This window comes from Ursus arctos, unplaced genomic scaffold (genome assembly GCF_023065955.2).
Source record: "Ursus arctos isolate Adak ecotype North America unplaced genomic scaffold, UrsArc2.0 scaffold_29, whole genome shotgun sequence".
NCBI classification, from domain to species: Eukaryota; Metazoa; Chordata; class Mammalia; order Carnivora; family Ursidae; genus Ursus; species Ursus arctos.
The window spans coordinates 23823632-23851312 of record NW_026622974.1 but is presented as its reverse complement, the minus strand read 5'-3'; the positions used below and the strand labels follow the sequence as shown (position 1 = coordinate 23851312).

Sequence of the window (27681 nt, the reverse complement as noted above, 5' to 3'; positions counted from 1 at the left end):
ATCCACAGATCATTATCAATCTGTTATAATGATACTAGGAGCACCTAAAATAGAGTTCTCAGTTGGGTGGAAGAGGGCCCCAGAGAAGTATGTCTTGCTTGTCACTAGAAGGGTTGGATATGGGCTTTGTCAACAATCTCCCCAGTGCTTCCACCCTGTTCCAATGCTCTGGAATAAGAAGATCATAGGAAATAGTATGAGATAATTTATATTAAATAAGAAGTAATCAAAGAATTCATAGTGCTGCATACCATTCCAAATCATAGTTTAAAACTATGTTTGAACTATTTATTTTCTCAAGGGAGTACCATTAAAAAAAGAAGAAGAAGAAGAAAAGAAAAAAAAATAAAAACCAAACAGGTATTTTTAGCTTTCCTCCATGATCTACATAAAGACATACCACTTGCTTCACGTGTCTAGCAAGAAAGAGCAGTAAAGAGCCAGAAAGAGGAGGTAGAATCTGACACTTTCAGACTCAAGTCTAGCAGACTGAACCAACACCAGGTGCTACAGACAAACAAAAAAAGATGGTAAATTGTGTATTCCTCAGGCTTGGTGTCATCTGACTACAAGTGTCTGATTTTTAATGAAAGAACGTTAAACAAGTGATGGAGATGTATGAACCACAAAACTAAGCAGTGACAGAAAGGAAAATAAGCCTAGAAAAGAGAAGACACTTTATTTTATAACTATATCACCAGATTGAACGTTGGTTTCTCAATTGAAGAACAAGATATTCTACCAAAGAAATGATTACATTTACCAGTGAGTGTAAGAAATAACATAGTTTGATGTTGACAAGACAGCTTTGTGGAGAGAAAAGAGATGTTAGAATTGTATTATTCAGATTGATTTGGATTCAATTTCAGAAAATATCAAGTATGAATGTTCATTCTGAAAAGCCCAGTATTTTGTATTTCTAAACCAAGAATAGACAGTGATATTTAGCTTGGCAAAGAAAAATGTCTTAACTCCAATGTTTTCAAGACACTAGCCTTATTGGATTACTGGGGAGGAACTGAAACTATACTTTCCAGAATCATATCTTTTAGGGTTTATACATAGGGACTTTTGAAATTCCTTTCAGCTTGTAATTATAACATTCTGTATTTTGAGATATTATTAGTCTAAAACATATTCCCTTTTTATCTGATATTGTCAACTTTGAATACTTCCTAAGGAACAGTTGTGAGAGACAGTAGTTAGTGGGCATATCAACATTCATCTATGACAACTAAATCCTTGGAGATAATTGTATCAAAATGCCAAGGGTGTAATCCATGGAAAGCCGCTAAAGAGTTCAGAAATTTAGATCCTGTTCATTGTGTCTGCACTTTTCTTGGAGAACTTTAAAGTTATATCATCAGCAATCACCCAAGATTTTTCTTAAGTTTTAATAACTCTGGTATTTATTAGCAATTGATATTAGCTAGAGTATTCATTTTGAAATATTCTTTCTTTACTAATAATTACATGTCACTGATCTTATTCTGCCCTGTTTTGGGATTCTTTATGCCTACCATCTCTGACTATTCTAGTCTGACACCTGCCATGTCTTTATGGGTTTTTTTTCCCCTCAACATTGATTTTTATTCTATAACTTACATTAACCATCTAGAATAACATCTAAATTTTATTTGAACACAAAATGTATTTCTTAATCTGGTTTATTACTATACCTAGAGATCTTGCCATAGTCATATATACAGAAATTTTAATTGATATTTAATTGACACAAAACGTTATATTAGTTTCAGGTATATAACATAATTATTTGGTATTTATATGTTGTGAAATGACCACCACAATAAACCTAGTTATCCATCATCATGTGTATTTATAATTTTTTTGTTTTTAATAAGGGCATCACCTTACATCTTTTCTTTCTTATTACTGTCTTGAGAGTTGAAAAAAAAAAACTTTTATGGCTTCAACTATCACTTTATGCAGTTGATTATCATATATATATATGATAAATTTGACTTCTCTACTAAAGCCCAAGACCACATTTCATTTTTTCACTTGAGGGTTACACTTGCATCTAAGCATTAATATGTGAAAGACACTCTCAAATGTTTGTTGAATAAATATAATTGCAATTACTCCTTTCTTTCTGACACCTTAAGTTATGAAATATCATTTCTGCCTCAGACCTCAAATTCATAACCATGATCTGGTTTCTATTCTTACTACCACTAACTCAAGTCTTCCTTATCTCCTGCATGGATTGTAAAAGGCCTTCCAGTTTCCATGATTAAAGTCTTTCTGAAAAAGAAAATTCTATTTCTGCTCTAACATAATGTCTTACCAAGCTCAACTCTCATCAGGTCAAGCTTTGATAGTTCCCTGTTGTCTTCAGAATTCCAAACCATTCTACACCATGTCTCAGCATGCTTCTCCAATTTGATTTCATTTCTCTTTACTTCTGTACATATGTGTTTTTATCAAAATAAACCACTTATCCACTAAGTACAATCTCAACTTTGACAACTCAATACTGTTCTGCTAAAAGACTGTTCTGGAATGTAAGCATCTCCTTGCCACTCATTCTCCTCATGCTGAACTGTCAACAATCCAGTCATCCTTCAAAATCTATACTAAATGCTTCCTTCTTTGAGAAATTTTCTAGATCCTTAACACAGAACAACATCTCTTGTAAGGAATCTCTGTGCGTTTGGTTCATATGACACATACCAAGTGTATTTTATTTATTAATGTAATTATTTTATGTCCTCAATGAGGCTGCAATCCCCTTGGATGCCAGAAGATTAGTCATTTATTTTAATGACTTGAATAACAGGAAAGATTTTGCTTATAATAAGAGATAATTTTCTTTTGATTTTAATTGAACAAAGTCAGTGGGCTAGCTACATTTAACACATCACTATCTTCCTTGAATTCAGTGTGATAAATACAATTCAAGTTCTAAGTCCAAAACTAAAACAATCAACTTCTAAAGAACAGTCTATTCTTACCAACAAATAAAGTTAAATATAAATGCTACTTGAAGTTATTGTGGAAAATTGATGGCTAAAAGCGTAATAAAAACTATCAAATACTCTGCTAAAGGGTTAGACAAATCTTTAGAACAATGGAATTCTATGCCCACACCACATGGCTCTAATCAGGGAAGGTCTCATACATTCTAGTCTGCCTTTGGAACGGCAAACCACTGGGCCTCAAATAATGTACTTTTTCCCCCTTTCAGTGCTTCGCCTTCTTTGCTATATGTTACTGCGTTGAAAAAATCTTATCATTTCTGAATCATAAGTCTAATTGTTATCCTTTGATTTTAGTTTATACTGTAATAAATATAAAAATGGTAAAAGGATGAAGAGTTTTAAGAAAGAGATAGTGGTTAGCAAAACAGAGGGGACATGAAGGCTAAAATATGGAAGGAGATTTAATTTGGCAATTGGGAATTTCCAAAAAGCTTTTCCAAGAGGAGTTTCAGGGAAGTGATGGGGGAAACACTGGGCTGCAAGGGATTGAAAATAAAATGTTTACAGAGAAAGGACAGAAAGTAAGTTTAAATAACTCTTCAAACAATATTTTTGTTGAAGAAAAATAAACAACTTTAACTCATATTAAATAATATTAAGATATAGTCCCCCTGACCTAATTGATAACAATAATATTTTAAAAAATACATTGACAAATTCTCATCTTTTACTAAAACAAAAAGCACCGACCTATACAGCATATTTAGGACATTTAGAATACAACTTTGCAATAAACTGAGACATACTGCAAATTGGAATCTCTCTATACCATAACAATTTTTCATGTTCATTCATTTTTTCATTAATTATATAAGCTACTTAGTATTTAGTCTTTAGTAAGTGCTCATTAACTTTCATTTATTATAATTGTCATGTGTCTATTTTGAAAGTCACATTCATATGTGAATATGAAAAGTAAGTATTCTATTTAAGCCCAATTATTTTATAAACGCATTAGCTTGTTTAATGTCTTTGTTCATAGGATATTTTTTTCAAGCTTTGTGATAACTTTTTAAGACCATATGTCTTTTTAGAGACTGATCAAAGCTATGGACCTGCCCCTTCCAAAAATGACCATGCATGCATTTATACGAAAACGTTCACAGATCTTCAGCATATAATAGCATTTCATTTATTGGAAGCTGATGCAGGTAGGGACATTTTTCAGAAAAAAGAAACTTCAAAACTTTTCATTTTGACTAATTCTGAAGAAACTCTAAGATATGTCACTCATTTTCTTGCCATCTTAATCAGATTCTAGGCACTTTTATCTTGATGAATAGAGGCCATGATTTTAGACATAAATTATGACCCTAAGTCCTAGAACTCACGTTCTCAAAGGTGAGGGATGAGTTGGTTGTTCCTACAGTAGGGGCTCTGTACTCTCCTGTATTCTTTAGTACAGCTTTGTCCTTATTGTTTCAGCATTTCAGCTCCTATATTTGCTATATATGTGTTTCTAACAGCACTATCTCTGCTTCCAACTCATTCTATCTAAACCAGGAACCAGAAAACAGAAATGCTGAAACTATATTTAAAGTTGAAATAAAACAGACTATCAGCAAGGTTCTGAGACTCTCTTAGTACACTCTATGGTCTTCATGATATTTATTTTTGCCTATTCAACTCTTTCTTCAGAAGCTTATCTATATACCAGAAAAGTGAGGTGGCAATGCATGTAGGCATTACAGAAAAAAAAATTAATCTCTTTAAGAGACATGATGATCTCTTGTGGTTCTTTAAGTAGTCTTAATCCAACATACCCTGAAGAAAATGACCATAAAGAATAAACAACGTTTCTTTGTTACCTAGTCTCTTTATTATTCGTAAGCTCTATGTACATGTGTGTTTATGTGTGTGTGTGTGTATGCTCCATATAATGAGCTTAATGTTGGGTAATTAATATTTGGACTTAGGGTGTAAGACAAATGAATGACAACTCACACATTTCACAATTTGCTACTGTAAATTATTCTCTGTGTGTGTCCTTGTCCAAAAACTTCGGAAATATCAGACAAAACAGTATAATCATGTTTTATATTCACTAGCATCAAATTATATAATATGAAGAATATGAATAATAAGTAATTACTAGTGGATTGTGATGGTTAATTATATGTGTCAACTTGACTGGGCTAAGGGATGACCAGATAACTGGTAAAACAAGACTGCAGGGTGTGTCTATGAGGGTATTACTGGATGAGACTAGCATTTGAGTCAGTAGGCTGAGTAAAGAAGATTTCCCTCACTGATGCAGGTGGACATCACCTGAGAGTTGAATAAAACACAAAGACAAAGGGTGGATCTGCTCTCTCCTTGAGCTGGGGCATCCATCTCCTGCCCTCAGACGTTGGTGCTTCTGGTTCTCAGGCCTTCAGGTTTGGACTGGAACTACATTATCAGTTTTCCTGGCCTCCAGCTTGCAGACAACAGATGGTGGGTCTTCTCAGCCTCCATAATTGCATGAGCCAGTATCCCCAAAATAAATCTCTTCCTATATACCTACTTATGTCTTACTGGTTCTGTTTCTCTGGAGAACCTGACTAATATAAGGATACACTTCGGGAAAGTCCAAATATTTTTGAGAATAACTTTCTTCTAGTCATTAAACTATAATAAGTCAGTCTCCAGGCTAGTATTGGAAGGAAATCAACAACAAATAAGATCTCTTTTAGGTTGTGTAATAATGTTTGGGATATTTATTCACAGAATATAACCTTTTAAAAAAACATAATTAGTTATACCTAAGTGATCGGAAGACCAAATCACACTGTCCTTACACAAGACTGAAGACAGTATGACAATATTGGCTTTATCTGCAGTACTAAATTGCTTTGGGTTTCTGTACTTAATATACTTCTTAAAGTTTAGCGATGATAAAGGAAATAGGAAAACCTAGAAAAGAGAATCTTAATGCAAAAAATACACAAAGTTTTCAGATACATAATTTTGGTAAGTCAAAAGAAAGGTAAAGAGTAATAAATGTTCATAATTTATGGAATTTTCATAGCAAATTATACTAGACTATAGAGGATTTCATATACTGTTATCCAAACAGTGTACTTAAGTCTAAATTTAAGTTTACTAGACTCTGAGATTGGCATTCCTTTTTTTACAGTTTTTTTCAAGCTGAACAAATGCCATGTATCAATCTGATACTTTTTTTTAAAAGATTTTTTTCATTATTTATTTATTTGAGAGAGAGAGACAGTGTGTGGGGACGAGGGGGGCATCAAAGAGGGAGACAGAACCTTAAGCAGACTCTGCACTGAACATGGAGCCAGATGTGGGGCTCAATCTCACAATCTCAAGATCACAACCTGAACAGAAACCAGGAGTCAGAGGCTCAACTGGCTGCACCACTCTGGTGCCCCTCAATCTGATACTTTTAATTAGCAATGACTTTTAGAATTAGATGTTAACATTTATAGAAAAGAGTTAAGGAGACAATACCTCTGTGTGTTTTTCCCCTAAGTTTTTCTTGGAAATTACTTGGTGAATGGACTCATCTGGCACAGAAGTCTTCGTGGGTCCTCCTCACCACAGAAGTCATAAAGCCCTTTAGAGAATGGGTCTAGCTTCAATGACCAGCATCCCCCAAATCTCCCTAGGTTCTTCCTTCCCTGTGCCAGAAAACTCATAGCCCAATATACTATCCCTTTTCCTACAGAGTTGATCTTTCCTCTTTTTGCCTAAATTCTTTTGGAATGGACCTTTAATTTGGATTTTCTCTGATTTCTGAATTTATTCTTCAACAAAGATACTATTTTTGGTCCCCTTTTCTTCTCATCACTCATTGCTTAAAGCAAGGGACAGTTCACTCCATTCCTGAACCAGCACAAGTGGTGCTAAACACCCACTCAGAGGGAAAGTCTGGGCCCTCAAACTGACTCAGAAGGTGGATTAAAACATTAATCTAACAGGAAGGACTTATGCTGTATGAAGATGGTATATTGGCATCAAAATGTCCCCCATTTAAAGACTGCATTGCATAGGCCTCCCTCAACTAAAGACTATTACCAGCAATTAGTTATTATCCATTACATTTTGAGGTCATCCTGATGGAAGAGATCTTAGGATCCCATGAGTCCCTACAGGACTAAAATGCCTTCGGAAAAAAATCAATGTAAAATGAAACAGCAAAAGCATTAATCACATATCTACATATATAGATATATGTAGATATATGATATCATGCATCACATGTTTGTATGTTTTGTACTTGTTGAACTCCCCTAGTTACTCACTCCACCAAGTTAGGTATCTTCCTGATCCAGAAACTAAAGCTTAAACATGCCTTGAATAAGAGTCTGAGGCAAGCTATGTTTATTTAAACACATTATTATCTATAGTTCAGTGGTCTTTAGGTGAAGACTACTAAAGCATGACAAATGACAGAAAATCTGAATCACAGCAACATTAGGAGACGAAACTTTTAAAGAAATGAAAAAACCATAAACCTATATGAACTCAATGCATATAATATTTAAAAGATTATTTCTTTGTTCTTGCCATGTTTTTTACTACAAAGTCATTCGCCATTTGGTCAACATTACTGCTGTTGGCTCAGTGTAATTGTGGCACCATACAAGTGTGTGTAGGTTTTGCTTCTCTGTGCAATTCCTCCCTATCAGAGACAATTATTAATTATTACTGACGTGCTCTGGCAGTGCAGAATCCACTACAGAGGGATGGGAGAGATCCCCTGTGCCTGGCACTCACTCGGGAAAACGACAGCAGCAGCAATAGCACCGTGACCTTACAGGGATTTCTGAAATGTTCTACAACCCGTGATGATTCAGCACATCCTTGGGACATCCAGCAAAAAAAGTAACTTGGCATCCTCATGAACAATGTATGGAAGATTATGAAGACTCATTTTTAAAAAACATACAAGAATATATATTAAATATTTTCAACATTAGGTCAGATAGCAATGAACATTTAGCAAATGGAAAAAGCAGTATATATTTTCCTTTACATGTCCTTGTGCAAATATAGATGAGATAAGCACTCTAGGAATACACACAAATGTGTGTGTGTGTGTGTGTGTGTGTGTGTGTGTGTGTGTGTAATATATATGTGCTTGGGCTAAAAATGAGACACTAAGTATCCATATTACATTACTTACATATACCTGAAAATATGAGCAACGTATATTACACTTAGAAATATATAGCCCAGATACTTGCAATTTTTTTTTAATTTCAGTAAGATTTGGGGAAAAAATCCTATTTCTTACCTACATTTCCAGTCATTAAGTATGAATTCTGAAAGTCCATCATCCCCATTCCAACAATGTGTATAAAATCTTCAATCACCTGCATTAACTCTATTGAACCAGGATAAATCTACAAAAGGAAGCAAAGATTAGAAGGCATAAAAAGTCTATATAATGGAATATATAACTGGAATAACAAAAACTACATAATGAGGTCACAAATGAGCTCTGATTTATTTGAAGAAATTTCTGCAACTGGCAGCAGTTGTATTTTCGAACCACTAGTTGAGAATGGTACCAGGTGTCACACGGCAAGAACTTTGAAGGTGATATGACACAGTGATTAATCCTCCACAAATCTAAGGAAACTAAAAATATCTAACAGATTGTATACTTAGAAATTGCCCGTCTTTACTTTTGATGGGATCCTTTCCTCACTTAAATATAACACAGAGCAAACACTGACATTTGGGGGCTTTTCACATTTTTTGCTTAGCATCTATATGATGGCCACTGAAAGAAAAAAAACAATTCTTATTGCCATCATGAAGATATTTACAACTATTAAGTTCACTGCAAAGTAGCTTTTGTACCTGGGGAGAATCATTTACTTCTACAACTGTAATAGCTATTGAATGAATAATGATGTTCGCAGTAATTTCAGGATCATGACGACAGCCCTAGTATGGGTGCTTCACAGGTACGTACACAGAGCAAACCCAACACCATGTCACCTCACACACTGCAAACGGCGGATTCTTTGCTTAAAGACAACCTGATCTGGCATAGTGTGTGGGAAGTGAAAGCCATTTAGAAGGTCCTATGAATGTTACTCTGTGTCAGCCATAATGCTTACACAGTCAGCCTGCATTAGAGAACCACATTAGAGCAGAAAGTCTTTTGAAGTTAGGTTCATTTCTTTTAGCCATTTAGCACCACTGCCCCTTGGAGCCATGAAAAAATTAAGGGGATTAGAATTGTACTGGCTTTGTCTTTACAAAGGCTGGTACAGGAGGGGAAGAGACAGTCTGATTAGCAGAGAAATATACAGTCAGAGCTGGAAGGGGACCGGAGTAAGAGGGGGACATATTGGGCAGGGCGAATAGCAGGGGCAGTTTGTAAAGTTTATAGGAGATTGTGGCTGTGCCCCGCTAAAATTCAGACCCTGAGGATGCAACATATAGGTACATATATTTGAAGACATGAACAATGACTATTACACTTAGAAATGTGTGGCATGGATACTTGTATGTTTTCTAATTTGGGGAAAATCTGAGGAGAAATGTTATTTCTTACCTAGTTTTCAATCATTAAATATGAATTCTGAGAGTTCATTATCATTCCAAAAATCTGCATGAAATTTCCATCAGCTCCAAGCTCTCTGCTACTACTGTATTTTTCCTACTGTTTTTGTGTAGGTGTATATGAGTATGTGTCATGTAAAGGTAAATACAAATTAAAAATAAGAGGCTTAATTCTCCCTGCTGAAAATGAGAGACTCCCTCTCCCAGCCCCACATCCTTCATTCTTTTTCTTAAAGCACTTACTTATGAAAAACTGTAATTGTTAAGTTCTTTCTCTGTCTCTTTGAAATGTACGTAAATCTTTTTAAAAAGCTAAATAGACTCTTACAGGGAAGACCCAGGGATGTCTTTCAGAGAGAGACAGAGGTGATAACAAGGAAGACAGGGCCTCTATCTCAGTTTCTATGGGAGGGGAGGAGCGTTAACTTTCAGCAGGCACCTTGCTCTAAGTTGCAAAACTACCTTCATGAAGATAGAAAAAGCTTATTTTTTTCCCCTTTGGATAAAGCCAGTTAACTAACAAGTGGTCACCCCAATACCAGGTGAATTTAAGATGAACTATGTGCGGCAATGGAGTTCACCCTTTGTGCCACAAACCTGGAGACTCATTTACCATGTGGCTGCCTTTATAACAATCCCTTTTACTAAAGCTACAAAATAGTTGTTGTTTTTTAACTTCAAGTAGTTATCTTTATTTATTTCTATTCAAGCTGTTATCTTTAAAAAGACATTAAGGATTATCACTACTGAAAAATATTTAAAAGATAATAATATAGCTAACTCAAAACCACAGGTAAATAGATGGATTAGGGTTTCACGATTTTCCATTGATGAGAAGTTGTACACCACTCACTGCTCAAGCTGGGACCTCACAGTAAATAATGCCATCCGATGAATTGCAGTCTTGTTTTAAAAAGGGTGTTATACATTTGCTCTAAATATATCCATAATTAATAGTCTCCTGCATTCTGGAGAGATGTGCTTAGCCTCTGCAGCTGTATTCTAGGGAAAGACACCATTTCCTTCCAGTGAGTGAATGAGGCTCTCCTCTAGAAGAAAGCCAAGGACAAATATATAATTCAAGCTAGCAGAAAAAGATAGATTCGGGGTCTTAGACTCAGGAGCGATCTTTTTTCTTGCTATGGCCAGAAGCACAGAATTTGTACCTGATAATGAGGTAGACCCACACTGGACTATTTTTAGAGCCCCTATCATAACAGGAATAAAGGGCATGCTTTGCTCCTGAAGACCGAGAATATGATTATAAGGGGAGAAAGGGATAGATGGTTCACCTGAACCTCAGAAAATATTCTTATTTTCATGATTGCGTTGTTCTCTCAGAATTAGCAAGGGTCAAGTAGAGAACTTAAAGAATTTTAATACACAGTTAAATTAAATTTCCACAGGATTTTTAAAAACATGCGTATTCTCCCTTTTTTAACCTCTAACCCACTTTTTCTGTAATGTGGGGAAAAAAAAGTGTTATTAACCATACATATGTCAGTATAGCACAGATGCAGTGAAAGGTATTTTAAAACAATAATTAAACCAATAAGGCCACTTTCTACACTGATCATGCATAGCAGAAAGAGGAAAAAAAGCAGAATTCAAATTTTCTTATGAGAACTCATTTTCACAACTCTTGGCTTTGAATCCAAATGCACATCTGCATATCTGATCCAGATTATACATAGTGTTATAATAAATGCAAATGATTTTACTTGTTATTACCCCACAGTTTGGTTTGTAATATATGCTTTTGGATTTGCTATTTCTCCCACAGTCTGTAGGCAGGAAAGAAACTGGTCGGTAAGGCATAATATAGTTACTATGTATTGATACCTCAAAGTTACAAATTGCTTAAACCTGTTCAGTTTTTTCCACATTTATAGTATCTTTCAGTCCATTGATTGTTAGGGTAAAAGAGATCACTTATTTTCTCTAAAATTTGTAAAATATAATCTAGGATGATTTTTAGGAGGCTCCTTTTATATTCTTGGGATAGCAAGCCATTAATTTCTTCACATATATTTTAAGCTTTCCTCGGCCGACTTCATTTGAAGTTTTGAAATAGCTCCAGCCTTACCTGTTGGGCATCCTCCCATTTTTCCTTGTTTTCTTCATCTAGAAGGTTGCTAACTATTTGAAAGAAGTTCTGCAAATTAAATTGGATAAAAGATTCAATGTTACATAGGGGAATATACTTTTCAAAAACATCCATTTGAACTGACTGTGTGGTAAGGGTATAAACACTTTGCCATACTGCTTTATGACCCTAACATAATATTCTAGAAGGTCTCTGAGGGCCCTTTCTTGGCACCATACTTCTGGGATTTCTCTATAACTTCAAGCATACACCTCAGAAGACATCAGAATAGGTAAAATACTTATGTTTACTTACAATTACATCTTCCATTATAGTCTCTGTATTGTATTCTGTCACGCTATCCTAAAATCATTCTTCACAAATAAGTTTTCTTCCTTCGGTAGTGAAAATCCCTTGTGTATGTCTAATTACAAGTTATCCACTTAATTGTGAACCATGGTAGCTAGTTATACTGCTGTTCTGAAGAACACTGTAGTGAAGACACAGACTGTGGGCAAGGTTGAGGCATGTGACAGGTTTCCTCAGGTCGATCCTTGGGCTGCGCTTCCTGGCTGTTTTTCTTTAACTTTCACAGCTACCTCTTGCAAAGATGACATGGAATTTTCCAAGTACCTGGCATATAGCACATGGTTAAGTGCTCAATAAATCCTAGCTATTTCAAATAATTATTCTTTATTTTGCCTTTTGCCAGCAAGCCAAAATGGAAGAATGAATAGACACAATAGCATGTTCCTATTCAAGGGCCAAATCCTCCTCACCATCCTTGTGGCCTAACTGCTGAAGACCTATTGACTTTAGTTGAGTCTAGCAGCTCAGTTCAGTTCTTTTTAGTTAGCTCCCATTTCACACACGAAGGATCTTGACCAGATCCTGTTCTCCCACACTATGCTGTGTCTTCAAAATACAGAGTCCAGGAGGAGAAGACCAGAGTGCCTGTTGAAAACGCATAGCAACTTGGGGTCCCAGACGACCTAAGGAGTGCAAAGTGAAGCCATCACATTTATCTGAAGCTATGTGGACAGCGGTCCCTTGGTTGTGTCCTCAGAGCCCATCTCCTCTGCTTGGTTTGTATGTAATTTAGCGGGAGCACTGCCTCACACCGAAACATCAGCTCAGGACAGGACCCCCTTGAGGGGGAAATAATCGCAATTTTTTATCCTCGTCAGCCTTCCTCCCTATCCAGCTTTTCAAAGAAGGTCTTTATTCAAATTCCAAGTAAAATCACCTGAGTGTTTTTAGAAGAAAAACAAAGCTGCCTCACTTCCTCTTCTCTTGTGCTTTGAAGCTGTGAGTATCTATATTTAATTGCCCTATTTGTGCTATTTATTTTAATAGCTCCTGGTAATCACATGGTTGAAACATGTTTCAAGTCATAACCTCTGTAAAAGTTACAGAATGTTTTATGCGACTCTTGAAAAAAATGCAAGTCTGTTTTAGACTGTTTTCAATTCGTTTAACCTTTTTGTACTACCAGCCATTTTTTTCCACTTAAAATTTCCCGGTTGGAGTGATAACATTTTAAGGGCTTAGTCCACTGAGCTGTAACTCTACCTATGGGCAGAAAGAATTAACCTTCAGAGTTCTCCAATTGCCTATGGCTGCTTAACTCAGAGGGGACATGCTGCTAATGAGGCAAAAGTTGCAGATTTCATCCCTGTCCGTGCCAGTTAGCTGTGCGGAGGTCCACGACCATGGTCCGCATCCTAACCCCTGCCAGCTTTCATGCAAATGCGCGCCACCGCTAACAAGAGACGCCAAGGGAATGGGAAGCAATTTGTGCAAATGCGTTTCCATTTCTGAGAAAACATTTCACAAAGCATGTTTTGCCGAGAGTGGGTCAGTAACTCTGCATTGTACGTGAAGGCCAGTGAGCACGCACAACTCCTTGATCAAAGTGATACATTTGGAGTTCATTTTTTTTTCTTAAATTGCCAAAGGGCATATACAAAAACCACAAATTAATAAAATATACATTCAACTAGGCAAACAGAGAGTGTAAGAAATGTTTTTGTGTCACCTCCCAAGGCGATAAGTCAGACTTTATTAATCAGGGTGGAAAAGTAGTACAGAATAAAGTTCTCCTGTCTCCCTGTCGATTGGATTGGGAATGACCTGCTGTGAGACCATGCAGGGCACAGTGAGCTAAGCCTGAAAATCCAAGGAGGGGGACGGGAAAACTTACAGGAAGATTGTCTTTCTTATTCCTCAGCGTATCCTCAGTACACACAATGCCTTGTCCTAACTTAAAGGAAATAGCGAAGTCACACAGGCACCACATGTCAGGCTCTTGAACAAAACTCAAGCATCGTTTCTTTGAGCTGACCCCGCACTCATCTCTCTATCAATTCTCTTTGACATTTGCTCAAAGACTAGGCTGAGAAAAGAGTAGAATCAAACAGAACGGTATTTTTTGAGACAGGGACGTATGTATAACATTTTAGGCCACGTAACTGAATTTTTGAGGAAAGGATGAAGCAACTTCCCTGGAAGCAGCTGCACTTCTCGCTGGAGTTCTTCAGGAACTCTGTTCATTCTGGCAAGATCTCTCTTTTGGTGACTTATGGGTCAGGTCGCTTATGTCAGCTTCTGAGTTGAGACTGACAGTAGGCTTTTGTTTTGTTGTTTTGATCAGCCCTGATCTCTATGGCCTAGACTGTTCTGAAAAACTAAGTGTCCTTGGACAAATCTGAGTTTGGAGCTTGAACGGGGCAGACCCGGCTTAAAATGTCCCCAGCACTCATTAACTGTATGGTTCTAGGCTCATGTTGCCCACCTCTGCCTGCCTTCTCTAAACCATAAGATAGAAGCGATAGATAATAGCTGCCTGACAGAACTATTGTGAAGCTTGGAGCTAATTCTTAGCACAGAATCTGACACACGGTAAGTGCTCAATATATGGTGGCTTTATGATTTTATTCCCTTCCCGTTATCTTTTTTATGACTGGTGGCATGATTTGTATTTATGGCCACATTACGGTGAATCTGCACCTATTATGCTGCTAGAGACTTTCACAACCCGGGGTGCTCGCTCCTTCTCTCTTTTATAGCCTCTTCCTCTCCAAACAATATGTAGAGCACAGAGCTTATTCACCACTAACTTCAAGGCCTATCATTTGTCCAGGAGAAAACTCTCCTTCCTAAGAAATGCACACCGCTGGGAGGGTTTCCGGTGTTGTTATTATTGGACATGTATTATGTGAGAGGCATTGTGCAAACGTTTGTTGGACAAAAAGGTCGGGGGGCATGACTCTTCACTTATTCTTTGTGGGAAGTATTATGAAAATCAGTGCAGTAAATGTCTGTTATAAGGAGAAGCCATAAATGTTTCTGCCACATTCGAAGTGCAAATCTAGATTTGGCCACATGAGACTAAAAGGCCATGCCTTGTTTTACATCTGATTGGCTTCTGCTTGACAAATTTCTCATGTATTCCATAAAGTTTTCTATAAATATACTGAAGCATATCTGAGCATTTAGATTTTGCTGAATTCCTTGTGGGAACAGAGCTGTAGATGAACCTAGCGATTTGAGATATCTGAGCTCTGGGAGATGTGTTCTCCTCATCTTAACCCATCAACAAAATGCTTGGGCACTGAGAAACAAAGACAAGCCCTAAGGAATAGATTTAATAACGTAGAACTGAAAGTTTTAAGGATTCATGATGGTCTTTAAGGAATCATGATGGCCCTGACTGGAAACATAGGAGGACCATAAAAAGGCATAAAGGCTAAACAAGGAGTCAGGGACAAGCCCTTAGGATAAGGATGCACAGAACAGGATAGGCCATTGACTCCCTAATCTGGGGAGCAGTTGATAACTGCAAGGCCATGTGTGATCTAGCCCCTTCTTACTGTTCCAACTCTGCCTTCAGCTAACCCGCTCCATAGTCTCTATATTGCAGGTTCATTAGACTTCTTCGTGCATCCCAAACTCTTTCCTGCTTAGCCTCTGGAGCTATATAATGCTGTCCCTTTCTTTGACTGCTCTACGTCCTGTTTTTTTACTCGAATAACTCTTTCTTGTCCTTCATGTCTACATTTATATGCAATTTCCTCAAGAGGGCCTTATCAGATCACCACCACCACCTTAAGTTTTCAGGGTCTGCATATTTTTTTTCCTGATTTTAGTCAGTGAACATTTTTATTTTTCATTTACCAATATCTCATCATTCAAAATTAACAAAAAATCCATGAACAAAGGAAACTGTCAGTCTACAGAAGTAATCAACCATAAAAATATGATGTAAAGGAAGTGGTTATATAAGGGGCCCTTGTTCTCCGTCCCGATATTCGGTTTTCCCCAATATCGGGTGATGAGTATGCATCTCGGGCTCTCCTCCATCTCTACATCCCTGCATGAGCAATGCACCAGAACTCCCATGCATTGACCCAAGGATGAACTACTGTACTTCACCTTCACATAAAAGAGAGGTTAGTAATGCAGGCAGCCACCCAACTGCATAGCACCCACTTAGAAGGTGACACACATGCTAACTTGCAGTTGCATTGTGTGGTCTTCTTTTCAAGTTTATCACCATTTTTAATTATGATGTACTTGTATGATGATCAGTTCAGGGACTTTCCCTTCACCAGCCTATAATCTAGTTGGGATTGTTTCACTCATGTCCTAGTGTACAGCATAAGGCAAGGAAAATGTAAATACTCAAGTATTTAAAAATGATTAACTGCATACCTTCTGTGTATAAGAGAGTGGAGTGGGCATTGAAAGAATTAAAAAAAAAATCAACAAATGGCCCCCACCTAATTTTCCAAATCAACACCTTCTTCTGCCATATCTCAATGCCAGCAAGTCCCTCACTATGCCCAGGGAAGGAGATATGACACTTACTTTTGCAGATAAGAAGACTGGTTATCTTGAATGAATATGGAATCAAACCCTTCCTATTTAAAATGGCAAACTGAAGTCTTGGGGCCATCCTAAGCACAGACACATACTTTTGAGAAGTTGTAGGACCTAATTAATGGATGGGAGCAGCTGTAGGTAGTTGACCTGGTCCTCAGGTTTAAATCCAGCAACAGCCAATGAGGAGGCCTCCTCTTTCAAAAATACAGTTCACTCTTTGGCAAACACAGCAAACGCTCCCAGCCCTACAACTACCACCATCCCACCCCTGGCAGAAGGTGTATAGTCATAGAAGTGCTGCTTTGCTCAGCAAAAGAATGACATAAGGGAAGTTATAAAAATATAACCCAGGCAGCAAAGCATAGTGGGCTTTCACGAGGAAGAAGACCAGAGAAAGGAACATCAGTAGGTAAGTTTTACAATAGCTCAAAAGGGCAATTACGAAGACCTAAAAGACAGCAGTGAATGTGAGAATGGAAAGGTGAGGGAAGACGTGGAAAATGCTTGAGAAGCATGAATGTATCTACTTATTTATTTACTGAACACCTACCAAATACCTGGCACTGTTGTAAGTGCTATGAATACCACAGTGAATAAGGCACACTAGGGTTCCTACTCTCATCTAGCTTATACTGTCGTGGGTACTGGAAAGTGATAAATAGGTAAATAAACAAGACGACTTCAAGGAGCGATACAAAAATCACAGTTCACGGGAATAGAGAGTGACTGGGTGGGGGAGGGGTGTGTGCATGTTTATGTGAGACTGCTTTGGGTTGAATGTTCAGCAGGAAACATTTTTCTAATGAGGTGACATTTAAGCAGAGAACAGAGTGGTATGAAGGACATGACCATGGAAAGACCTGAGGAAGAGAGTTCCAGGAAAAATGGGAAGAGAATGTACAACTTTCCAGGGTAGAGGGGACAGTATGGACACGTTTTAAAAAACAGAGAGAAAGCCAGTATAGCTGTCATGGTCTTAAAACAGGGGGCTGGATGTGGTGGAGGAGGGAGAATACAAACACAGGACGGAGAAGATAGAGGTCGGATAAAGTGGGGCCTTGATGCCAGGCTATCGTTCTATGACATGAGTTTCATTAGAAATAAAAGATCTGTCTTTGGCAGCTGAGTGGAAAACAAAGTGCAGAAAAGTGAAGGGAAAACAACGAGGTCAGAAAGTAGTCTGTCTTGCTTATTGAGGCTGGAGATGAGGGTAGCTTGGTTTAGAGAAACAATATGACATGGAGACAGATTTCACTGGAGGGAGAGTACAGCATCAAAGATCAGTCTTTGGCTCCCAGCTCAGGCAGTTTAGAATGATGACGTGGTTAGCCATGGTAAATACCAAAGAAGAAACAGCAGTGTCGCGAAAGAAGACAGTCAGTGTCATTTTGTTCAGTTTGAGCGTGAAGAGTCTACGCTATAGCTAAGAGAAGAGGAGCAGCAGACTGTTTTAACTACGAGCTGGCAGCTTAAAAGGTAAACATTTGTGAATCATTAGTTCTAGTTGAAAACTGGAGACTTTTGGGGAAAAAAAAAAGATAACCAGGAATAGAGCTGAATGGGATGAAGTCAGGGTTAAAGCACTGGTGACAGACTAGACAGGAAGAGGAATAAGGAAGAGAGACGGGAGATAAGAAGGTAGGAAGAGAAGCAGGACTTAAAGGTGACAGAATAAAATGAATTCAGAAAGAAGACACCCCACTGGGGAGATTAATCTAGAGATCTAGAGGAGACAGACTAAGCATTTAACAAGGGTAAAAATCCAAAGAGGGTCAAGGTGTAGTTCGGTACATTTCATGTATTTTTTCAGCCTCTATGCACCTGACCAACGACATTTGCATGTGGGATATACATAACCATGAGCATGCCCAGATTACAGATGAAGACATGGATAACACATGTCCAACTTCCTCTGACCTGGCTGTGACTCTACTTCTTAGTCTTCTATTCAAAAAAATACACAGAAGTGAAACTGAGAAACATCATTATACAAATAATCCTGGGTTTGTCCTAACATATTTTTAAAAAAACTAACCGCCCCTGAAGAGTACTTGATCTTATTATTTTTTTTATAACAAGTGAATAGACAAAATTACTCACAACTAATTAGGACAAAGAGTCATGATACTGTGGTTTAAATCTTTTATCTATAATATCTACCCAAGCAGCACATCAACTAGCCATTGACCATGAGAAACTATCAAGGTTTAAGAAGGCAGGAGACTATAATCCAGGATGCCCCCTGGCAGGTTCTGGGACCAAGATATCTAGGGAATATGAGGCAAGAAACAGAGTCACTGGAAAACCAGGGGATGAATTGGGGCCCAAAAGGATAAGGGTGTCAAGGTCAATAGGTCAGTAGTGGGATCCAGAGCAGGCTGGATGACCCGACCTGGCAAGCTGTGGTCAGAAGTCTCCTCTTGCCAGCAGAGCTGGACTGCCCCAGCTTGACCACTGCAATCTGTCAGATCTAGAGGAACAGAACAGCAGATTACTGAAGCAAATATGCCCTACTGTTCACTGGGTTAGAGAGAGAAAAAAAAGGCAGAGTCTTAAAGGATATCTTTGTTATTTTCTTCTTTTAATCACAGATCTCACAGAAACTCTGACTCACTTTGAGAACTACATCAGAACATGGTTCCGGGAACACTGGCTGTCTTTCACACTAATCTCATTGTTCTGGCATGATGTAAGACAGTTTGACCTGTGCAGTTCCTGAATAGCTTGGATGGGCAATTTTTTACTCAATGCTACCAGTCTCTTCAGGCTAAGTTCAGGACCAAGGGCTCCAGCAGGAGGTAGCAGAGAGGGTGTGCTTTGAGGGGCAGTGGATGGGGGAGGCTAAATGAAAAAAAGAAGCCATCCAACCTTCAGTGCCTTCAGGCATGAGACTGGCACTACTTGAGGGTCCTTGTTTACAAAGGAAAGGTGAAGAAGTTAGCGATACTACTATGATTAAATATGCTAAGGATTATTAACCGGAGGTAGCCTGGCAGAACAGCCAAAATTATACAAACATAACTCAGTGTGGCAAAATCATCCTCAAATCCATACAGGGGCTGCTTCTTAAGCAAGGAATGATATACTAATCTATTAGCCAAGTTGGGGCAGGCCTGCTGATACATCAAAGGGCCAGCATGTGCAAGCACGCACACATCACAAGTTTACCCTGGCAACACTATACCCCTGGCAACACAGTGGTCATAGTAGATCCTGTCCTGGTGTAAGATGCCTAGCACGTGCCTCTTTGCTCAAGGGAAATTCTCACAGTCCTTCAAGATTCTCCATCATGGGCTGATAGTGTTCACCCCAGAACTGAATGTTGAAGCCCTAATGGCCCCCAGAATGTGTCTATATTTAGAGATAGAACATTTCATGAGGTGATTAAGTTATAAGGAGCCTGTTAGGGAGGAGCCTAATCCAATCTGATGAGAGTCCTTGTAAGAAGAGGAAATCAGGACACACAGAGATACCAGGAGCATGCACACACAGATAAAAAGGCTCTGTGAGGACACAGTGAGAAGGCCTCCAGATGCAAGCTAAGGCGACAGGCCTTGGGAGAAACCAAGCCAGCCGACCTCTTGATCTTGGACTTCTATCTCCAGAACTATGAGAAAACAAAGTTCCATTGCTTAAGCCACCCACTCTGTGGTATTTGTTGTAGCAGTTCTAGCAAACTAATGCAGTCCCCAATAATTTTTTAAAAGAAATCTTCAAGGGGCGCCAGGGTGGTTCAGTCAGTTAACCACACCACTCTTGATTTCAGCTCAGGTCATGATCTCAGGGTCATGGAATCGAGCCCCGAGTTGGGCTCTGCGCTCAGTGGGGAGTCTGCTTGAGATTCTCTCTCTCCCTTTCCCTCTGCCCCTGCCCCTACTCTCTCTTTCTCTAAAATAAATAAATAAATCTTTAAAAATAAATAAATAAATAAAAGAAAAAACCTTTGATAGTAAGTGGAATCACAACAGAAAACTACCTGTGTATTTTGTTAATGCAAATCTCAGTATTTTCTTGACTCCAAAGGAAATAAGGAATAATTCTGAAAGGGACAAGGCTATCAAATGTTTTATTACATTTTTTAAACCCAACCGAAAAAAATTTATTTACACTACATTGCATTTACCAGTAGATAGGCGGTACTACACATATTCTTAAAACTTCTTAGCCCCCCTCCTCTTCCCACCTGATTGTTGCACATATTTTGTACTCTCCTGTGCAGATTGTGAGTTTCCCATAGCCAGCAGCCATCTTCTCAAGTTTGTTCCTGGTAAGATTTAATCATGCTTTGTGAAGCAAGACTTGTTGCTTAATATCTTATCCATTTAAGGAAATCATTTGGTGCTGAATTTCTTCTTTTCCCCTTTATAATAAGGGCGAGGTTTAAATACTACCTAGAAAGAGCTGTTAGTTGAACAGGGCTCTCTCTGCCACAGAGAAACCATAGGAAATCCTCTCAGGCTGTTAAGCATTGAAAACAGTAGCCGTTTATGACTTGGAGTGATTGCCAGCTGGGAGTTGTGGTCCTGTTCACAACCTGGCTCCCACTGAGCTAGAAATCCCGGTTATTGACGTAAGCCATTCTCTATGTCCATTTGCTCTCTATCTTTAAAACGGCCATGCAATGTCAACCTTAAGGACTAATGCTTCTTTTCTGACTCCTATTTTCCTTGACACATTCTCTACCCTTCTCCTCGGTAATAAGTGATTTAAAAAGAGTGCCCATACTTCCCTAGGTGGTGCCATGAGGGTCATCTGACCTTCCTCTCTTTGCAGGAGAGACACCAAAGTACAGATGTGCATTGGCAGCAGGTACCTGTGATCCAGAGATGCTTCAGGCTTTTGCTCCATCAGAATTTCACCTTCTCAGAAAACAAGGGTAGCTACATTCTTGAGCTTTTACTATCCTCCACGTACTATATAAGTTTTACATAGATAATTTAACTACGAAGTAGGTGCTATTACCCCATATGATGGAAGAGAAAATTGAGTCATAGAGAGGACAAGTTACTTCTCTAGCATCCTATAGCTTGTGAGCTGTGACCTGAGGGCCAGGATTCTGCATACAGGGCAGGCATTCTTAATCATCACAGCGTACTGCCTTCCCTAAGTCCCCTACTTATGTTCAAGGAAATTATTAATGCTCTGGTTGCACAGTGTTCTTTAAGCAAAGGATTTCAAGGCATCTGGTTGTGTCTTGAATGCTAGTGCTGTATCATAATTCCAAACCGAAAGGGCCTTTACTAGATCTTATTTAGTCAAAAGTATTAGATTATTTGCACAGATGGGGCTTATCAGTACATAACAGCATTATATTATCATAGTAATAGTTGTTTCCACATCGATCAATCTAGTCTTTTGTATGCAAAAGGTGAAAGTGTCTCACACTGAAATCATAGGAGAAACAATGCCCAAGATTCTCACTGGGTGACCTGCCAGCATTGATGGGCAGCATGAAGCAGGTCCATAGTGCAGCACATATGTTTGCTCATCCAGAGTTTTAGGGAAAAAGATGCTTGGCTTATCTGAAATCACTAACTCCGCTTTTGATTTAATTCCTTGGTCAGTTAATGCTGAAATTTTTAAAAAAAGATTTTATTTATTTATTTGAAAGAGAGAGCATGAATGGGGTGGGGGGGGGGAGCAGAGGGAAAGAGAGAAGCAGCTTTCCCGCTGAGCAGCAAGCCCGATGTGGGGCTTGATCCCAGGACCTTGAGATCATGACCTGAGCGGAAGGCAGGTGCTCAACCTGAGCCACGCAGGCACCCCTGAAATTTTTATTTAGGTTATGGTTGGCATTTAAGAGAGAGACTGGAAGCCGAGGTTTGAGCTTTCTGTTTAATCTCAATGGTTGGGAAGTAAATTCCTCAAGCCTAGGGAATGTATTAGATAAACAAGTTATTTTCAAACATGAAGTGTTGACCTGATATAGGGTCACGATCAACTTTTCATTACAAAATAGAAAAGAATAGAAAATACCTGAGTGTATTACACACACTCAAGGTAAATATTATTTTTGAAACTCCAGTTTTCAACTATATATGGATGTAAATTGTGTATCTTGCAGTGGGTCACAGTCAAAAGCATTTGCAAAACACTGAGTTAGACCAACAGAGGTTTTATCAGGAAACAGAAAGATGCCTGAATAGAGATCAGTCCCTGCTTTCAGTGAGTTTGAGGGGCACAGTACACGATGAGTATATTGTGTATGCTCCATGTGTGTATTCTTTCCAATGTTTTCTTCCTTTGTTCCCCAAATATAAATTATCTCAAGGGCCTGCCTTTCATTCCATTAAGAGATTACTCCTCCTTTTCTGATCCGCTGTCATCAAAGCACGATTTCTTCTTTTCTTACCTCTAGAACACTGCTATAGTCTCTCCATGGGGTTCTTTCCCCCAGTCTTCCTCCACTCACTAATCCACATTATCTTCCTCTGCCAGACCATTTCCAAAAATAACACTTACATTTAGTTACCCGTTTATAGAGAATGAAGTCCAAACTCTTCTCTGGCTTTGACTCTCTTGTCTTTATGATCTGCATTTTCCAACATGTATCCCATTTTCTACAAACCTTGGTCTCCTGAACATGCCATGCTCATACCACTTCTATGCCTTTGGTTGCATAGCTGGACTATTGTCTCTGTGCCCAGCTTATTTCTCCAGATTCTGTCTCAAGTCCTAATTCTCCCATGAATTCTTCTCTTATTCCTGCACTTTGCTCTCTATGCTTCTAGAATTCCTAGAAGTGAGACATACTGTACTTTATCTCTCTTCTTCACTACTACAGTCTACACTCATCTGAAAGGTGTTTTTCCCCCCTTCCATTATATTGTAAGTGGCCTGAGAACAAGGCCCATATTTTACTGTTATGCTAAGAGTTACAATAATAGCAATAATGGAATTATGGAGTACCTACTACGTGCCAGAAAATTCACATATATTATTATGTATGGATTATTATGTATTTAACCTATATTATTTCTAAGCTTCATGACAGCCCTAAAAAAGAGTTACTGTCAATCTTCATTTTCTGTGGATTCCATATTTACAAATTGACTACTTGCTAAAGTTTATTTGTAACCCCCAAATCAAAACTCAATATTTTTATGGTCATTCATGGATGTGTGCAGAGTGGCAAATATTTGAATCACCCAATGCACATGTACCCAGCTGAGACCAAATATGGTAACATTCTGACTTTTTGTTCCAGTTCACATACTGTAAACAAGTTCCTTTTCATGGCCAATTTAATGCCCAGGTTGGTTTTTGTTTATTTTTTCTTTTTTTTGCGTGTGCTTTTTATTGGTGATTTCACTATTTAAAATGTCCCACAGCACATTGCTACATGCTAAAGGACCATCTAGTATTCTTAAACTCAAAAAGACTGTCATGTGCCTTACAGAGAAAACATATGTATTAGGAAAACTTTTCTGGCATGAGTTATAATGTCTTGGCTGTGAGTTCACTGTTAATGATTAAACATATGTCATGTATTCATTGGTTGATGAAAATGGTATGAACAAATTCTCAAGGGGATCTCATCCTGCATTTTCCCTAGGAGTAAGTGGTTCAGTATTCACTAACTTAGTGTTTGCTGCAACTTTACACGATAGAATTACCATGAATAATGAGAATAGACCATACTACTATGTCTTCTTTATTTCTTATTTAGATATGAAGAAATAAGATGGAGAAATATTAACTAATGTGTTTGAAGACACCAAGATAGTTATTAGACAAGATGGAATTTCAACTTGCACATGTCTGATTTAATTCTGTCAAGTCTTAAAGTTCCAGTTTGTGTGTTGCAAATTCAATCTTCTATTGATAGAATGAGTTTCACTATAAATTTTCCCAGAGGTAAAAAAATAAGTAAATGGACATGTTTTCCTCTTTCCCTTTCTCTCTCTAAAATGAATGTTCAGAGTTTTATTAGTGTGTGTGCGTGAACAATGTAAATTTCCCCCAAATTACTATGTTATTCACATTCATTTATTAATTACTTCAACAAATACTGGAGTGTCTACTATGCCTCAAGACATAATCATCTCTCAACAAGTTTAAAAATTATTGCTGAAAACAGACCTAGAAACAAATAATTAGACTATTATGAGAGATGTTACAATGTTATGTAAGTAATATGCTAGAAGTAGAGATATTTACAAGGTTTCAAAAGGCCAGACAATTAGGAAAAATTTGAATTCTGTTTGGGATTTGATGAGAAGACTTTTGAGTAGAAGGGATTTTTGAGCTGGATCTGGAAGGAACTTGCATCAGATTGGAAATTGGAGGATAAACTACATAGAGAACTAACAGAGAGATTTAGAGATATGATGAAGCCCTAGAGTTTGGAAAAGAATGTATCAGAAGGGAAAAGACTTTTGGAATATCTTTTCTACAGTTTCTAAAAATAAAACTATTACTATGCTTTATCATTCCAAGACATACATCCACGCTTTATTTTTTCCCAACTTTAATAGGTTGTAGCTATTCTATCTCACTGTCATCGATGCATCAAATCAATCTTTTAGTGAATCCAGCATTAGTAGGCATTTTAACTAAAATGAATTGCACATAACTACATTGAAAAGAATCCATTCTTTTAAAATAATTTCACTTAATCTTTCTATGTTCTCCTTCTCAGTTAACAAAAAAAAAAAAAGAATGAAAAAAACTTAGTGGTACCTATGTAATTACTAATTTTGGTATTAAGATTCTATGCTCAATCTTGTTTGAGGAGGAGGGTGTCCTGGAGCTTGGCTGGGATCCAAAGATGGATCAGGAAAATGTCTTCTTTTTCAAGATTTACTAATGAGCGCTAATAATAGGAGATATAAAGAGATGCAGAAGAGAAAGTGCTATTAGAATTCAGAGGCCCAGAAATTACCTTAGAAGACTGGGAGTGACCAAGTCAGTCTAAGAACACAGAGAAGGCAAAGACCAAGAGCTAAGAACGTACAGTGCATTCAAGAAGCAGGAAGTGGTGAGGCACCTGGGTGGCTCAGTGGGTTAAGCATCTAAATCCTGGTTTTGGCTCGGGCCATGGTCTCATGGGTTGTGGGACTGAGCCCTGTGTTTGGCTCTGTGCTCAGCAGAGAATCTATTGAAAGATTCTCTCCTTCTGCCCTTCCCCTCCCTCTAAAATAAATAATTAAAAAAAAAAAAGAAAAGAAAAAGGAAGTAATTCATTTGACACAAGTCTGTGAAGAGGAGGAATAACTCATGCACTTCGCTGTAAAGATAGGTAACCTACATACTGTGGAGTGTACTAGAAAACAACATAAAGACTTTGGGTTGTCATTCAGGGAGCCTTGGAGCTCCAGTGAAGGTTTCTGATCTAAGAAGTGACATAATCAGAGCTGTCCTAGGATAACTAATAGGACTATGATGTACAAGATGAATAGAGATGTAGGTAAAAATCTGAGGGAGGATTAAAGGAAAGAGGCTATGGAAATAATGTAGGCTGAGGCAACTAAAGGCTAAAGTAGGACAATAGCAGTGGGAAAAGAGAGGAAAGAATGGATAGAAAAGATACTGTATAGACATAGCCTATAAAAAAGGAAAAGAAGGAAAACCCAAGATAACATTATAATTGCAGCCTAAGGACTGCTAGTTCTACAAAGAGAAGTATAATATGCAAAAAAAACCTTGCAATTCAAGATAAGCTTAGTTTATGCCATATTGATCCTGAGGTGCTAGCCAATCAGAAATGTCCAGAGCCCTTGGAAATAGAGGAGTGAAGTTTAAGTAAGGTACAGGTGATGCTGAGTAAGGTTATAAATCAGAGTTTACAATCAAGCAAAGATGATAAAAAATATATAAAATGTTTCTATAAAGTGGTGGAAAGTAGAATAAAAGAGGTGCAAAGTTGTCTAAGATTTCAGAAAAGAGAAAGATCATTTTCAGATGGAGCTTGGGGCTTTCTAGTCTAGCATTCAGAAAGTCTTGCTAGATCCAGGCTAAAGATTTTGACAGACAGAAATGGAAGAAGAAGGGATTCCAAAAGAGAGGGTATTCCAGGGGCCTGAAAAGATACCAGTAAAGACAACAAAATAGAAAAATACAGCTCCTGTTTGTGAAGGGATGACTTGGACACCAACATGCTGAGAATTTTGTGTAGTGTGAAGGATTAATAAAAGAGTGGAATGGAAATTTCTGGCTGTGCCAAAATGACAACAAAATAATCAGCCAAACTGCTCTATTTAAATCAAACCAGCTAATGTCCCCATGACTAAGCCTTTGGTTAAACTAATTGTTCATTGAGTCAATGTACTCCAATGAGTAACTCAATCAAAATATGTTCCCAGTATAACCTGGTAATCTTAATTTTTTCAGTTTCAGCATCTAAAAATCTTAAAGCTCTATACTCTTTTTTTTTTTTTTAAAGATTTTATTTATTCGACAGAGAAAGACAGCCAGCGAGAGAGGGAACACAAGCAGGGGGAGTGGGAGAGGAAGAAGCAGGCTCAGAGCGGAAGAGCCTGATGTGGGACTCGATCCCGTAATGCTGGGATCACGCCCTGAGCCAAAGGCAGAGGATTAACCGCTGTGCCACCCAGGCGCCCCTAAAGCCCTATACTCTTGAGGGTTAAAGGAGGTCCTAGAGATTATTTAGTTCATCATTCTACCTGATGTTTCAACTGTGAACCTAAGTATCTAAGGTTTTTTGAAATTACAACTTGTATTTTGCATCAGGATGTTATTTTTTAATGTAATTCTAATGGATAGAAGGATCTCAGAACTACAGGGAAAATACTGGCTTGGCGTACTTTATCAAGTTTTTAAAATTGAAAAGCCATTTTATTCTTTGTAAATAAAAATTTTTGAAATGCTCAAATGACAATAATCTTCCATCCCACATATTTTTACAATTAAAACTATTCTTGGACACTGGTGATACCATATAAAACGCCAACACCAATAATTCTCATTTCAGTTAATTTTAGCAGTATATGCATACAATTTAAGTAACATATGTACCTCTATACAAATCAGGGCATCAATATTATTTATGAACGATTCCATGATTTCAAAAAGTCTTCCTTTCCTCTTTCCTTCAATATCTGATTAAAACAAAACAAAGCAAAACAAAACAAAACAAAAAACAAAAAAAAACCCTCCTGCATTTTCCAAGTGAAATGCAAATAAAACTCCCAAATGGAGAGTAAGCTGACAGAAAACGACCTG

The 27681-nt window shown here is 37.8% G+C and overlaps 1 protein-coding gene across 3 annotated transcripts in view; it reads right to left on the bottom strand.

The window, feature by feature from the left end:
- Nucleotides 1–27681, bottom strand: part of ADGRB3 (adhesion G protein-coupled receptor B3) — a 695949-nt gene that overhangs the window by 328036 nt on the left and 340232 nt on the right. For all 3 annotated transcript variants that reach the window (XM_026507135.4, XM_048219740.2, XM_057303989.1), the window contains 2 exons: nt 11614–11682; nt 8245–8353 (listed from right to left, as the gene is read on the bottom strand). In XM_026507135.4, the coding sequence (XP_026362920.3) occupies nt 8245–8353; nt 11614–11682 (178 nt within the window). The remainder of the gene's footprint in view (nt 1–8244; nt 8354–11613; nt 11683–27681) is intronic.